Below are 16,993 nucleotides of genomic sequence, written 5' to 3' on the forward strand. Positions count from 1 at the left end.
TCCCACTCTGTGTAATCTTCTCATTAAAATTTAATTTATGGTGTTTGCAAGAGACCACTTTGTTTTAATGTTAAATTATTTTGTTTTTTATTTTTTTTCAGAAAATACTTCATTCTGAAAATAAACTGCATAAAATAATTTATCTAATATGGGTACAGGAAATACTTAAGTATCATTATGGATGCATACAGGGAAGAAATAGTCATAGTCTATTTACTCATTCTTCCTCATATGTATTTCAATCCTCCTTGTTGAAAATACTTCACAAATCATAACACAACTCCCTCATACTCACATATGAGGGCTGATTTTGTTTCTGTCTTCAGTGAGAGGGCGGTCTGGATTCTCCATAATAAGCATTAAAAAGACTATTAAAATAGTCACTTTGTATACTAGTTTACTTTTTCCAGGCCTGAATAATTTTTAATATGAACACTTTCCCTTTCTGAATTTTAAAATGTATTTTAAAATTCTTTTTTAAAACAAAATGCCTTTATGTCCTTTCTGCATTGAGCCCAAACACACTTTTGCATTGTTCAAACCCAAAGCTAGAACATGGGGGATTATCTCAGAGATCCCACAGCACATTATGACATTAAATCCCTCTTACTATCTCTGAAGCATTTTAGCTTCTATCCGGCTAATCCACATGTGATATAAGAGGTAATCAAGGATCACAGTAAGTAACAAGTCAGCCGACTTTCCTGTATTGTTTCATTACAAAATCTCTTACCCTCAAAAGAATAAGCAACTATTGTCTTACATGATTTCTATGACTACAAAACACTTGAAAATGGATTCTCTTGCCTTCACAGAAATTCAAGCATTGTAAATGTTTTTAATATAGTCAAGCTGCCATCATCTGAACTCTGACTTGCAATCTAGTCTATCTGGGAACTAAAAGCTAACTTGAAAGTAATCTACCTTTGCCCTGTAATTTTGGAGCGCCCCGAATTACTAATTAGATCAGGTCCTTTTTGTGCCAAATTCCCGATTATTTACCTGTTGAACATTTTTTAAAATAATTTCATCTAGAATATACATTAATATAATTGCTCAATATCACTAAAAAGTGTGTGAAGTACCTGTATATTATAATTGATATTAACTGGGAGATTACCACAGAATATGTAGAATCCCCCACAAAATTATTCTAGATTTCAAAGGGTCTAACAAATAATGACAAGCTGATGCATTTGTCAAATCTTGCCCAAATGCTTATGCACAAAATTCAAATACAAGATAACTTTCTACAATCAAGTGCTTTTCAAATAGAAAAAGATGGAATGAGCATAAAAAGCTATAATCTTCTCAAAATACAAGTTTGGAAAACAGAAGTTTGCTCTTTTAAACTGAAACTTAACAATGAACACATATGAAAGATACTATATATTATCTTGACAATTATATCTGTACATATATATATTTCAAAAAGTTACTTTTAAATACAAATCAATGTATTTTCATGGTCTGTAATCTGCCATGTAAATTATTTTGAGCTCTAGTAGCTAGAACAACTTATTACAAAAGTTTTATAAAGTAAAACAGATGATAGTCTATGTCTGGTAGGCATAGAATTTAATGATATGTTCAAAGCTATAAGCCTCTATAAAGGATTTTTTGCAATGTCTCAATGACAAAAGAAGATACTATATAGAGGAATCAAGTAGCTAAAGGTTTCAGTTTTTCAGAATTTAATAGTATGTGCCCCATACAGTAACTGAAAATATTCTATGGTAATAGATATGATTATATCATTTAAACAGCACATGCTTTATGAGCTTTATACTGGATTAATCCAATCTGGTTAACTTATCACCACAAAGATATTTTAATGTAAAGTTCTAATGGGGTATTTTAACTGAATGAATGATTCTTTAAACACAGTGCTACAATACACTCACAAACTTACCTTTTGCCATTCAGAGAACATCAAGAACACTTAGATATATCTTTTTCTAAAACTGAGCCTTTCAATTCAGAATGTATTTAGTATTGGAGTTTTAGTTTTATCACAACATCCTCTTAATCTTATATTGTATATCTTTCTAAGGTGATCTAGACGAATTCCTCTTCATAACTGGAAAACACCAACTTTTTACTGTTGGAGTGTCTGTAGTGTTACCTCAGAAAAATGCAGATTATTTTTTCCCCCATGAGCTCATCAAACAATGAATTCTAAATTATCTCTTATATTTCCACTTATACTTCATCCCTTTAAGCATCAATCTCTCACATTCTGTTTATGTTTATCAGGCACTAAATTCACCTTCCAAAGCAAAACTAAACAAAAAACAAAAAAGACTCTTTACTCCTTATACAGCCACACACACACCAAAAAAGAAAGAAATTCACTACTTCTCATTTTTGGATCTCCATTCCAATCTGGCTTTATCTGTTCTCTGTGCTTGTCTTTTCTGCCCTCACATTACAACTTCTAAGTAATATTCACCAAGTGGATAACTTCTTGCTTCTTGAAACATACATTTCTGAAATGTCTCTATTACCAAACTCCTTTGCTTTTCCTTTAACCTCTCTAGCAATTCCTTTCAGCCCCTCTTACTTTATTTTCCATTACCTAATGTCTAGATGTTGGAATTTCCCAGGTCTTGATGCTGTATTCTATTCTTTTTCTTCTGACACAATCTCTCTGGGTGATCTCATCTACTCCCAGGACAATACCTGTGATCTATATGGATAACTCTTTCTATGGTTTCACTTCAGAATCTCCTCTGAGTTCCAGACCCATATTTCTAATTGACTGTTCAGAGTATGTGGCTGTGGAGCCACACTACCTGGGTTAATGTCCTGGCCCTGACATTTACTACCTCTCAATTTTGTAATGAGGGTTATAATAGCTTATTTCCTGATTTATCATAAAGATTGAATGAGTTAGTATGTGTAAAGCACCTAAAATAGTTCCTGATACAAAGTTTGGATGATGCATCACATACACCTGAAACAACACACTCAAAAGAAAGCTCTGAATTTTTTCCATCACAGCTGTTCTCGTATAGGCTTCCCCATTTCAGTAAATGACACCATCTTTTCATTGGTGTACCTATTCTCTTTTCTCTGTCTAACCTATTATCTAAATGAGAATATACTTGTATTAAACACAAATCAAAATATTTTCTCCACTGCTGATACCCTTCAAGAGTTTCCCATTACAATTTTAATAAATTCAAACACCTGCACACGTCCCTGCATATCCTGACCCCTTGTATGTCTTCTCATACAAATCACACATATACACATACCACACACACATGCACATACCATATTCACACATCACACAAAGATGTCCTCACCAATGGCTGGATCCTTCCAATACATCCGATTCCAATTTCAATGTCTCTGAGAGAGCCTGCTGTAACAAGCTTTCTATCTAAATAGCTCACTGTCTCCACCTATTGTTTCCATTGTCATTGCCCCAACTTTGTTTCCTCTGTGTCCCTTACCCCGAGTTGTCGACATTATGTCTTCTTAGTCACTGTGTGCCTCCCGTATCAAACTGCAGGTCTCGTTAGACTAGGGCTTATGTTGGTTTATCCACCTTTAAGTGTACTCACCCCCTAGCACAATATAATAGGCACTTAGTGACTATTTCCCGTAGGAAAGCATGCAAGAATAAAGGAATGAGTGAATTAGTCCTTTTCTATCAGCTTATTTCAGAAAAGCTAGTCTGGTTTTTCAGGATCCTTCTTAGCATTTATACTTTTATTTAGCTAATTCTTGGGGGGAAAAATCATGCTGCTACAGTTCAGGTAAAGAACAAAATAAACTACATTTGTGTGTTTTTTGGGCACTTTAAATTGCCAAATTGTATCATGTTGCTTGATTGAGTCATCTTTTTCAACTTTTAGGGGAACTCAAAGATAGGTTTAGTCATTGTACAATTCAGGTCTTCAAAACCATTTCGTATATGAATTTTATCTTCTAAAACATTTCTGAAAGTGTCTTTATTATAGATACTTTGGATAGCCTCTTTCTACTTCCATTCTACCCTCCCTCCTGTTGGAAAAATTGCAATGCCAAAAACCTGTCTTCTAGACTCCCAGCATGTTTAATTTCATCATTTAGATGCACCTATAGGAGACTGCAAAGCAGGAATGCTTTAGCAAACAAGGTTGCTTTGATGTGAGTAAGTGGCTGATGTTGGCCTCAACATTTTCAGTATCTAGTCTGTGGGTGCAAAGAGGCAGGTGTGGAGGCAGTTTTGAAGAACAAAGCAGCTTCCTGGCCAATTGATAGTCCTGGGTGCTCAATAATCCAATGTAGTCTCCTGACATCAATTCTTCTAGTCCTTCCAACAATTGTGTGTGCATCCAGTTCCCTGTACAGAAGTCCCTCTGCTTATATCATCTAGAGTGGTTTGTATATCTAGCACAGAAGTCTGATACAAACATAGGAACATGTTTTTAAAAAGTTTTTGTTTCCTTTCTTGTTTATTTGTTTTTTTCATAGCATTTCTTCAGGGTAAAACATACCTCATAACATTGTAAAAATATCTTGGTGATTTTTTTTTTCATTTCTCTCAATGTTTTTAAATGACATATTTGGGTTTTTTTTTCCACCATGGACAATTTCAAATATATACAAGCAACAAATTATTATAATGAATCTCAGTGTACCACTTACCCAGTTTCAATTCATGGACTGGCAATTTTATATCCTATAAAACCCCACCCACATTCTCCCTAACAGATCACTAACAAAGTGTGATTTACAAGTTTCATGCAGCAGAGGCTCTTTTATCAAACCTTAGAACTTAAGCCTTAGATTCATTTGCACCTATATAATAATAAAATATAAATATAGTAAAATAAAATAATATAACATATAAATACATTATATGTTCTATAATCATAAATAATATGAAAGTTATTATAAATGTAATAAAATGCCATGATAAGACCCATATATTAAATAAGCATCTAGGCATATTTTACGTCTTGTAAATTTGCTACTATTTGGGACTACAGTAATGATATCAGATGTTCTGCCATATTCCTCTGACTACTTTAGGAAGAAATAACATATGTATCATGGCTCTTCAAGATTTCAGGTAATTCTCAATTTTCCCACATAACCTCTAGAAATTTTTACTATTTTCATAATAAGTTTCAAACTGGCTATTTCTAAAGCATATTGCTCTCACATGAAAATATTGTTGGAGAATTATTAAACTCTAAAAAGAAACATAAGTTAGAAATCAACACTAATTGAATCTCTCTGTCTGTCTCTCTCTCATACACACACATACACACACACACACACAATTTTGAGTATTTGGAAATTAAGAGCTTGCAAACTAATAATTTGTGCATATTTTAATCAGGAATTTGAGCTGATTTGTAAGAGCCAATGGTTTTGTGTTTTTAAAAGTAAAAATGACTTTTTTTAACAAAAACAAACTGAACTGATTATAAACTGATTATAAACAAACTGAAAACTGATTCCAAGAAGGACAAGCTTGTTTTTCAACACTTGCTGAGCAGCCCTCCCCTGATGTGCTGTGCTATGCAATCACCCAGTTCAGTCTCTGCTTCAATGGCTGAGGACTGGCCTTGCAGGAAGGGATATTGGCATAATCACTCCTCTTGCCAGTGGTGCACAATCTCACTCTGACATGACTGCTGGGCTAATAACACAGGTCTCCCAGTAGCAGAGAAGTATCAGATTTTCCCATCACTCTCTGAACAGAAAAGTGTTGTGCCCTTCCCCTCAAAATCAAAATTCAAATCAAAACAACCACCACACACACACCATTGTGTTTTACCAAAAGCATTTTTCATGATTTTGCGTTTTCACAACTATGATAAATACTTTGACAATTACAATTCAAAACTTTCCTCTGCAAATACTTTAATAAAACTGATGGCCCAGGAAAAACTTGTTTCTCTTTAACACTCAATTATATAGCTGTCACAGATACATTGACCCAAGCAACCAGTTTCTCAGCATCATCACGTGGTCAGAATTGTATTTTCACTTTCTTATGATAAGATACATATTTCACCAGGAGAATAAAGAATGTTGTAAATAAACAAAATAAATGAATGTTCAATAATAAAATTAATAATAATTCAAATACAAAGTAATCAGTAATCAAGTCCCAAACTCAAGAGAACACATGGCTATCTCTTCCTGAATATTTTATTAGCCATGAAATCATGTAACTCTCAGTATTTTACAATATTTTTACCCCACTTATAGCATGATGTAGGGATTTCCTGTAATTCCTATTTGCTACTTACTAAGAGTAATCAATGTCTAGTTTGTCATCTTATGATCTTCTTTTTCAGCATCCTTCACCACATTTTTTTTCCAACATATGCTATTACTTCCTAGGAAGGGAAGTTTTCACTAATGGCATCCAGCCCAGTCTGCTCTCTCCACACCATGTCCTACCTTGAAGCTCTCTTCAACTTCACCTTCATTTAAGCTTATCTATTGACTCAGTTTCTATGACAATGTTTTCAGCTTATTATCACACAGGGAAGATCTAGAAGTCTCATTCACTTTAAGTGTTAATAGCTGAGAGGAATTCGTTTGTTACCCCATGCACACAGGCCCTAAGAGATTTACATTTTAATAGAGGACAATTCTTTCATAACTCAAAGGAATGGAATATCTCTAATGGTGGAATTTCAAGCATCACTGACACTAATGGAGGAAATATTTGGGGTGAAAATACTTATCACCAAACCATAATACTTGAGACAACTACATATCTTTTCACCTAGATTTAAGCTTAACTTGAGTAAAAGCAGATATTCATGCTTGAACAAGAGTAAAAGCAGAACTAAATTTAAAGCAAAAATCTAAGCTGTTTCTTAATGGAATGCATTATTATCTTTGCATTCTTTGCTTCTTATCTTTGCAAAGTGAAGTTATACCATGTATAACTCAATTTCATTATGTCTTGAAAAAGATGGCCTTAAAGTTCTCTTCACCTTCACCAAACTTAGACAGGCGTCTTCTTGTCCTTCGGCTCCTGACCTCCCTTTTCTTAGAGCATTTACTTTAGAAAACTTGTACTTGTAAATTCTCTCTCTTATCTTTCAAGATATAAATTTTCTTAGAAGCCTCCTGCCAGTTTTACAACCCATGTGTGCCTTTCTCAGAGGCCTGGGAGCCGCCCCTTTGAAATGTAATCATCAAGAAAGATAGTACTTCTATCTCCCAGTTTCTGTGGGAGGGTAGGAACCTAACTCCCTTGGGTGCCTTGCTCCAAGTTGTAAAACTACACTCTTGACATGAAAATAAGAGAAAATTTTCTCTTCTTTTGAGTAAGGCCAATCAGCAAACACAGATGGCCTACAATCCTCCCACCACTTTCCAGATCTTAAAAACTCTCCTGCTTTTTGTTTCAGTGAAATTGAGTTCAGAATGAGTTCTGGTCTCTCTCCCCTATTGCAATAGCCTTGAATAAAGTCTGCCTTGCCTGTTTAACTTTGTCTAGTGCAAGTTTTGCTTTGACAGCCTGGACGTGGACAGACTTAAGTACCTATATTCAATTTGTTTACATTGCCCCAAGATTCCTTTATTAACAAACATCCTGAACATAATCTGACTAAGGAAGCAAAGAAAGTACAATACCTTTTTTCTTGACATCCATGGCAGTTTCCTTCTCAGTTTTCATTTTGACATCTTCTTTTTCTGGTAGTAAAATGAGAAAATTATAAACATCTGTTTAATTATCATATATTTCAGGGCACATTTTACTGCCATTAACATCCAATTCATCTTGTATAGAGTGATTCTACATTAGAGTCATAGTCATGTCAAATATGAGTGAACTAGCACCTTTGTAACAGAACAGTGGTTTTGATGTGCTATCCCTTCAGGGAAGGAGCAAATTTTTGCTAAGGTAAAAAAAAAAAAAATTTTTTTTTCATGACAGCATGAACATTAGATGGCATTGTTAATTATGATACAATTCAATAGTTTTTCTAAAGGACATTAAAAGGAATATATTGAATGTTCCCTGGGCTATCAGGCCACTGCAAGCATGTCAGAAGCTGAGAAATCTCTTGGGCTCATTTGGGACTTCATATGTGCTATTTGAAAATAACCATTCAAAAAAGAACAAAACATATCAAACCAATTAACTACTTTCTTTCCCATACATTCAATAATTTGCTCTTTTGATAGACAATTTTATTAAACTAAATTAATTGGATAGTAAACTTCATATTCATATACGTAATCAAGTAAAGTAATGAAGTAGAATTGAGCACCACTCTTAAGAAAGAAAAAAAATAATCAGTAACAAATTTTAAAAGTGTTTAGGCTTGAATTTTCTTTTAAAAATTTATCAATCTCTACTTTTTTGGAATACTTATATTTGTTTGTTAGTAACAATGACAACAAAATTGTTAAGGGGATTTCTTTCCTAGAAAACAGTAGCTTTACCAGTAACATTACAAATGGATACTAATTAATATATGTGTTAGTTTTTAAATTCCTTACCTTTCTTTTTTGTTTCAGAAGTCACTTTATTCTCAGTTTTCTTCTTTTCTTCTTTTTCTAGAGAAGAAATTTAAAATATTTCCTTTAGGAAAATTTAGTACAAAAGGAAAATGAAGTTTTGAATGAAGGATTACCATTAAAGTCAATTTTGCCTCCAGATAGTTTTGTGACTTTGAGCAAGTGATTTAATCTCACTAAGCCTTATTTTCTTCATTTGTAAAGTAACAGTACTTCCTTCAAAGTTAGATATGTTTTCAAAGCATTCTGCACAGTGCCTGGCTCACAGTAAGTGCATAAAATTGTGGGTTGCTAATACTGTTTACAAAAAATGAAGAAGATAGTTCAAGCTTTCTGAACCAAACAATTGTTTGTCTAGTGCCTAAAGTAAGATATTAATATTGAAAATTAAAATATAATTTCTGAGAAACAATGCTGCAGGTAAGCTAAAAGAATTATTTTTTGTTTCCTTTTCATATGTTCAGTTTCATTAGAAATAATACATTAGGCCATTAACAATATCTATTTTGATTTAACTGTTTTTCAGATCTGCCTCTTGTCAACAGACATTTGGATTCTGGTGACATTTATCTGGCACCATATTGGGGACATAACTTCCACTGCCCTTTCTGAGTGGCCATATCAACCAGCGTGCTCAGACTATATTTGCACCCAGAGGTTGCTGTTAAGTCTGGATGACACATAGAACAGTTTGACAGTTTGTGGTACCTCTAGACTTCTTTATGGAAGATTTCTTTATGGAAGATTTCAGAGATCTAAGAAAACCTTGGTCTGAGGGGCAGAGGGAACTTTAAATGTTGCTCAGCAATAGTCATGTAACAACTAGACATCCCCGGACACTTTTCTGGTAAGTGTTCTCATTTTAAATATCAAAGTCATGTAGAAGTACACAGTTGTTGAAATGGAATATTCAGTACTGTTAGGTTTGAGGCAGCTACAAGCACAGTTAATGTTGGAAACTGACTGATTTTTATCTTCAGTTAGTAATGTGATTTACCTTATATTTGAAATACTTTTCTCTTTGTCATTTGTCTCTCCAACTCAAGTATAAATGCCAGGCATTCAAAGATGTTCAGTACCCAGAACTATTATGAGATTGTTACTATGCTGAAGAAATTCAATGTGTACTTCTAGTATCAATGCTTAAGTTGCCTACTAACACTGGCATCTTATTAAATATAGGAATTAATTCATTCCCTTAGGTATAGAGATTTTTTACCTACGAGATCAAAGCCAACACTTTCTTGCAGTCTCAGAAGTATAATTTACAAAGAACCTCTTTTCATGACTCCTAGAGATAAGTTAGTGTTGTAGGGAGAAATATATTCACACTCTGTCCGAATGTGTCTACAATGTACCTTTACAGCTCATCCAGTCAGAAGTAGAAAATCAAGAAGTCAGATTTTGATAGTTCTAGAGTTAGAAATAAACCAATGGAATTCTACTTTGCCTTTTCCTAAAGGTTTATACATACTAAATATGCAAAAATCTTCAAAATTCTGAATAAAGATACATTTTTTGGGGGGGGGGGGCTCTCACTGTTGTGGCCTCTCCCATTGTGGAGCACAGGCTCCGGATGTGCAGGCTCAGTGGCCATGGCTCACGGGCCCAGCCACTCTGCCGCCTGTGGGATCCTCCCAGACCGGGGCATGAACCCACGTCCCCTGCATCAGCAGGTGGACTTTCAACCACCGTGCCACCAGGGAAGCCCTAAAGACACTTCTGACTTAAGTATCATTACTTTCAGCTTCTCTGGGAGAAATTTTATGTAGCAAGGACTTTTCCATCTTATCTAAATAAATGCATATGCCAGACAGTTGAATTGGCATTTGCTAAACATCACCATCTGATGTCATGTGCTAGGAAAGGAGTTAATTAAAATACAGATTAGTTGTAAATATTTCTTAGCCTATATTAAAAATCAATGCCATAGTCACGATAAGATCACAACTTAGTATCCAACTTAGTATCCGAGTCTCTAAGTTTCATAATGTAGATGAATAAATATTTCATTTAAAAGTTCGTGCCAATTAGTTAATCTTATATTAAACTTCAGAAGGAAAGTAGGTATTTGAGGCCAGAAGATGGAAGACATTCTTTTCATTTTTTTAAAAGAGAATTGTCTTGTGTAATAAATTCTACCCTTTATATTAATACAGCTGGGACTTTATTGTGGTGATACAGTATTCTTGCCTTAGTTCAGATTGATTAATGCTTCCATTATACACTCTGCCTGTGATTATGGCCATACACTGAAAGAGTCATGAATAAGAACAGAAATCCACAAAAAGCAGGTATAAATAATGTACTTTAATAACATTTTTATGAATTAGACTTTTAAGCTGTCATTATGGGGCTTACTTTATTCGTGGTTAATTCATTTTAAAACATCAACTTCTGAAGATTCATGCATTTCTTCAAGAACAACTGTCTATTCTTTAGGTGATTTGGCAGCAGTGAAATTAAGCTTTTCATTTATAAAAGGCACAACAATTTAATTATATCCTACTTGGATATAAAAGTAACCCATGTTTCTTATATGAAAACTCTCCTTCCCTTGACTTTTGTCTCCTTCAACAGTCAACAATACTGCTCCCTTTCCACTTGACTGTGCACCCACATATCCAATTTCCTCCTCATCCTCTCCTCCAATTTGTTTGCTGTTTTGTTAGTAACAACTAGAGAAGAGTTAGGACACTTTATATCATCGATTTTCAGAGCGTTCGCAATTAAGTGTGTCTATAGAGTGTGAACTTATCAGCATACTGCCTTTCTCTGAGAAAAGTGTCATAAGCCCGGAAATGACGGCTCTATCTGGCAGGGATCACAGGAAAGGCTGGCTGAGAGAGAAATCCTCTCCACAATGAGCAGCTCTGAGCCACAAATATGTTATTAGCTTCTGCATAAATTAACATCAGATGAAAGAAAAATTAAGACTTACTTTTTACTTTCTAAGCCCTTACAATGGGCTTTTCTCTTGCTTTTAAATGTTTTTATGCCATCTCAAAGCCAGAGAATCCACAGTAGTTAATTATAATTGTAAAGCTTTTGAAGATGCCTGTTCCTAGCAAACCGAGCAAACAAATGCAAATGCTTCATTTTCATCCTATGTTTGTTCCTCCCCTTTTTGCCTTTCTACTGTAGAGATTATCCAAAATTTACATGCTCTTCTTCTAACTCTCTCTGGCCAGGGTTCATGTATTCTTGGTCCCAGTCATGTTTCTTCATAACAACTCATTCTAGCACACCTCGTCCCTGTCACCTTGTTTGTAAAGAGTGGCAGAGGTTGGCCTGGAACCCCAGTCACAGTATGATCATGGAAAATTTCACATAAACAGATAAGTTCAATTACACCAATGATTGTCAGAGTTCTCCACTGTTATCTACAGAGGGGAATGGAGCAAGAGAGAAAGCACTCGTGCTAGCATGGGTGACCTTGGTCTGAATTCTGTCTCTGACCCCTTCTGGTTGTCACATTGGCAATGTGCTCTGACACACTGAATTTCATTTACCTCTTTTAAAAATGGACTAGTAAAATCTACCTTGCTGGCTTATTGTGAAGAAACTGAGGAAAAGTGCCTGGACCAAAGTGGATGTTCAAAAAAAATAATGATAGCAATAACTAGTTATTACTATATTTTAGAAACAATCAAAATCTGCCTACATATACTCTTCAGTAATTTTTCTAAGTGTGACATTTATTAATCTGAGTAAATGCACATTAATTCTTATTTTTCTGTGTTGAGGGAGGCTGTATCAGGAACATTTTATATTGTGAAACTTTAAGAAAAAAATACTCAAGTAGGAATTAACATGTTTATGAAGGGGCACTGTGCTGGAATGAAGTGGATTCCAGTTTCAGTTTTGCTGTAATTAGTAGTTTTTGCCTAATGCAACTGTAAGGGAATCTTCTGTCTTCAACCACAAAAGTCAGGGGAATGAGTAGAATGTAGTTAAGTCCCTCTTCACCTGTCTATTCCTTTATTCCCCAAATGCAGTATTTATTTCCTAATTTTTCTGAGAACAGTTAACATAAAGAGCTTTAAATCTGTAAATAGCTGTTGTACATTCTCTGGCTTTGCTATGGCTTAAAAAATTTTAAAGCTAGAGAAAAGTCCATTTTTAAGCCTTAAAAATGAATATGTTTATATGCATATGTATGCATGGATATATGAATACGTATATATGTGTATATAATGTCAGGTGATAATAAGGGTCAGAAAAAAATAAAGCTTGGTTTAGAGGAATAGAGCATGCGGGAGAAGATCAGAAGTGGCTTTTTCTTTTAAGGTGGAACAGGGGTAAGTCTTTCTGAACGAGTACCATTTGAAAAGATTCTTGAAAAAAAGTAGAAGAGTTTTGGCTACTGAGGAGAAGACTTCTCCTGCAGAGGAAAAATATCTGCCAAGACCTTGAAAGAGAAGCATTTGAGCCATATTCAAAGAAGAGCATAGAGACCAGAGTGGTTGGAGTGGAGGATGCAGGAGGAGAGTGAGAAGAGGGGTGACCAGTGATGTAGCAGGGGCCAATCGCACAAAATCTTGTTCATGATATGAATTTTCCCTTTTATTGTGAGTGAGGTAGGAGGCTGCTGAGAGGTTTCAAGCAGAGTAATTATATTGTGATAAATTATGTTTTAAGAGGAACTTTGGCTGTTGCTGCCTGGTTGGAACCAAGTACCCCATTGGATTTTGTGATCACACTGTGATGAAGAAGACTAAGAAAGTAAAAGAAAAAGAAAAAAGAAAAAAAAAGGAAAAAAAAAAAGGAAGTAAAAGGATTCAGTACAAATATCTTTCTTCGTGTTTTCCTCTAAATTTTATTTGGGACTGAATGTAACATTATAGAAACATGGTGGGAGTACCTCACTTTACATTGTGCTTAAGTTGCTATAACAGCAAAGCTCTTCAAGGACTTCACTTGAGTTATCTGGCATAACTAAACTGGTTTTTCAGAACCTGAATCCAGTCTTTGCCTTGACTTTTCCTTTAGTGAATGCTGAATTATTCTGAGAAGTCAGCTCTTCTCATTATCAGCTACTAACAACAAAAAATTCACAACCAGAACTTGTATAGCATCTTCCACTGACTACCCAGAGACTTTTACATAAACAATGTATTCACTTAATCAACACATGTTTATTTAACCTTATGTCAAACCCTTTGCTGGGGTCTAGAGTCTTAAACTATTCCTTCCAGGAATTTTAGGTATGAGACTAAGAAGGGGTAAAGTTTACAATTACAATATGGACTTAGGGGCATTAAAGTCGGAGTCTAAGGGAGACAGTAGAGGCTCAAACCCAAGAGCAAAAAGTGTGAAAGCTGCTCCAGGGAAAAATGGTATGTGAATTCTGAACTGAGTACGGCACGTGTTACTATCAATGCTGGCTGGAGGGACTGAGGTGCCTGCTGAGTGCCCAGTCCTGTCCTGCAGATAAAGGCTGACAACTCTTAGTGATACAATACCATTCATGAAGTAAACGCCCCAAAGAACTCCAGAGCTAATCAGTGTAAATCCAAACTTTTTCAAGATACCAGACTACATACAGTTCTTTAAGCTTAAAAAAGATTGTGGAAAAGTGATCTCAATAGTTATTTTATGTGATCAGAGCAAGGCAGAAAAAAAATGTATTAGTTTTGGTTTAATCACACTGATTTTAAGGTGATAGGAAATTATACTGTAATAGAATGTTATAACAGAATACAGCACATGACCTTACATGCATTAGTATATACTTAGTTCTCAGATAAAAGTCAACACATCCTTCAACCCATGAGAAAATGGGCTCAGGAAAGATGAGTAACTTGCCCAACTTCACAAATCACATAAGTGACAGAACAAGGATTTAAAACTAAGGATCACTGCAAACTCTGATCTTTCCCCTACAACATGGAATAAGAAGTTTGATGTAGACTTATTCTAACAAAAAATTGCAAACGAACTGAGGCACAGAGAGAAAAGTGCCAATTTCTACTCTCTCTTTGTGACACTTATCTTTCAGCTCTCTCACAGCCAAAGTTCTCTGATATAACGACAATTTTTTTCTGTTTCTGAATTTAGTATGCAAAAAGTAATGCAAAGAGAAAGATTATTTGATACATTTCAAATTGCAAAAAAAGTTTCTTATGTTAATTAAACTTCATATTTAAAGTGGATAAGGTAGATTTCTCCCAAACCTTTCAAAAATGATAAAAGCTTTTTAGATAAGTGACTGCATTACTTTTGAATGGATTAAGTTTATATAAATGAAGGTGGCCACAGCTCGTCTTTTTCTTTCTGGTATTTATTTTTCCTCTCAGTGCTTTTACATTTCAGAAAGCAAATGTTCAATTAAAGTTTATTGACCTTTACGCTCAAGTGAGAAGCTCTCCATCCACACAACTCATCTCTGGATAGCTCCAAAGAGAGCATTTTGTATTTTCTTTTTTGTTTTTCTTGGATTTTTTCTTTTTTGGGTGCTGCAGCCATTTGGAGATTTTCTAAAAACTCTTCTAACCCTATTAAAATTTACTTTTTATGCAGGATCATTGCTTGCTCAAGATCTTTTATTGTAAACTTTTCTAATGCATCTTTCTACAAGGGTAAGGAAAATATAAGATTCATTTCTAATAGCTGTTCATTTTCAAAATCATATTATTTACATATAATTACTTTTTTCATATTTTTATCTATATGCTTTTTCTACATTTCTCTATATTTTAAAATGAACTGCAAAAGTACTTTGTTGCATTTAAAATGTCAAGAATGACTAGAAACATCAGAAAATTGAGACTTTCCTTTTTGTGACTAAATTATTGATATTTAGGGAAAAAGTTGGTTATCATTCAAAATCAAAATATACATTACTCTAAACCATCATTTCAAAGATATGGCTATTTTTATAACAGGTCGTTGAGAATTTAGGGCTTGAGTTACTAAACAAATTAGAAAGACTCAATTACCAAAAGTTACCGGTATATTGGGCACATTTATAAGTCTGATTCTTAATTGAAGCCTTTTATCTTAAAAATATGCCCAATAGATATCAATATTCATAAAGGAAATAAATGCCCATTCAAAGAGTACAACTTTTCTAGTTGTAATTGTTTTAATATATTGAATTCAGGTTTATTTCAAATGATGGACTACATAAATTCCCTCATCTTTCATAAATTATACCAAACCATTAACACAATTTTTGTCTTCTTCCTAGTATAAGGTCTATTCTAGTAGATTAAAAATTTTTACACAAAATTCTCACATAATTGAAACAAATATCTGTCACTGTTTATTATGTGAACAATCGCCAAGACCCCTTACTCCATTTGGATAAAACAGATCTGGCTTTAAAGATGTAGCCACTTTTCTCATCAGTTCTAGAGAGGATGAATAATTTCACTGGGAATTCTAATAAACTTATATAATAGAAAGAAACATTTAGGTCAAGCTGACACAAATAGTAAATAAATGTTTTATAAAGAAAAACTGGTACTTTTAAACTAGAGCTTTGGAGGGACCTGGTTCTTTCTTATAAAATAGTTCATGAGAAAAGTTTGCTGGCACAAGAGGGTTCCAACAAGAATTTCATAATAAGAAAGCTATTAAAAATCACATTCACTCTTACTCACAAAACTTCTCATCCCTAACTTTCTCTTTTGTCAAAATATAGGGGAAAAAAACCCTCATTTTTAATACCAGCATGAAAGTTATGAAAGATTTCTTAAGAAGGAAGCTGGCCCTGATCAACAGAAAGCTCCTTACCCTTCCCTGATTCTTGGTTGTCATCCCTTGATCTCCAGAATAAAAATTTATTGCAACTAGACAGTTAAATCAGACAGACATCCCTTGCCATATTGTCAGATGTATAGGGGAAGAAAAACAAAACTTCTTTCTCTTATTATGGGAAAAAGCTAATGATGTCCCCAAAAACTATTTTTAATCTATAATGGAAAATTGAGACTATTATAACAAGAGAGAAAAGTTCTAAGTTTGGAGATGCAAGTTTCTAATGAAATATATTTAACGTCTACTAAAATGTATATTTCATAATCTGTGGAATATTTTTCTTTACATTTTCCTTTTTCTTGACACTTTTCCGCCTATTTGTCTTTGTGTTTCTTTTTCCCCCTTAATTTCTCAACAGTCATTTGTTAAGACTTACCTACTTTTCCATGATACTAAGATGAATTACCCTTGTTCTAACATATTACCCCCAACAGAGCTGAGTTACCTCATGCCTAGCTCTGCACAGTGCTGCAATCAAAAGAAATGAGAGTCTAAAATTCCAGGGAGGTTTGAAGATAAGTTTAAATCTTTTTTGAAGTCTCTCAAATAGCTAATGTTGTATGACCCAAAGCAAAATGTTCTAAATGTTCTCTTCTTACTGGAGCTTCCCAATCCATCACAGCATTTCCTGCCAAAAGCTTCTCTCTCCCAAGGGCACGCTAAAAACTTACTTCAGCCCATGCTGACTCTCCTATTCCCTTCTCTTGACCTTTTTTCTCACTGTTTAAATCTT

The 16,993-nt window shown here is 34.3% G+C and overlaps 1 protein-coding gene across 1 annotated transcript in view; it reads right to left on the reverse strand.

Annotated features, from left to right (window-relative positions):
* The window catches only part of TRDN (triadin), a gene marked incomplete at both ends in the record, with an annotated part of 302,114 nt that overhangs the window by 173,451 nt on the left and 111,670 nt on the right, over positions 1-16,993 (reverse strand). The window contains 2 exon segments of the mRNA XM_081251093.1: positions 7,606-7,665; positions 8,479-8,533. Coding sequence (XP_081107219.1) covers positions 7,606-7,665; positions 8,479-8,533 — 115 coding nt within the window.

The sequence above is a fragment of the Mesoplodon bidens genome (genome assembly GCF_964165515.1).
Source record: "Mesoplodon bidens genome assembly, chromosome: 12".
Taxonomy (NCBI): Eukaryota; Metazoa; Chordata; class Mammalia; order Artiodactyla; family Ziphiidae; genus Mesoplodon; species Mesoplodon bidens.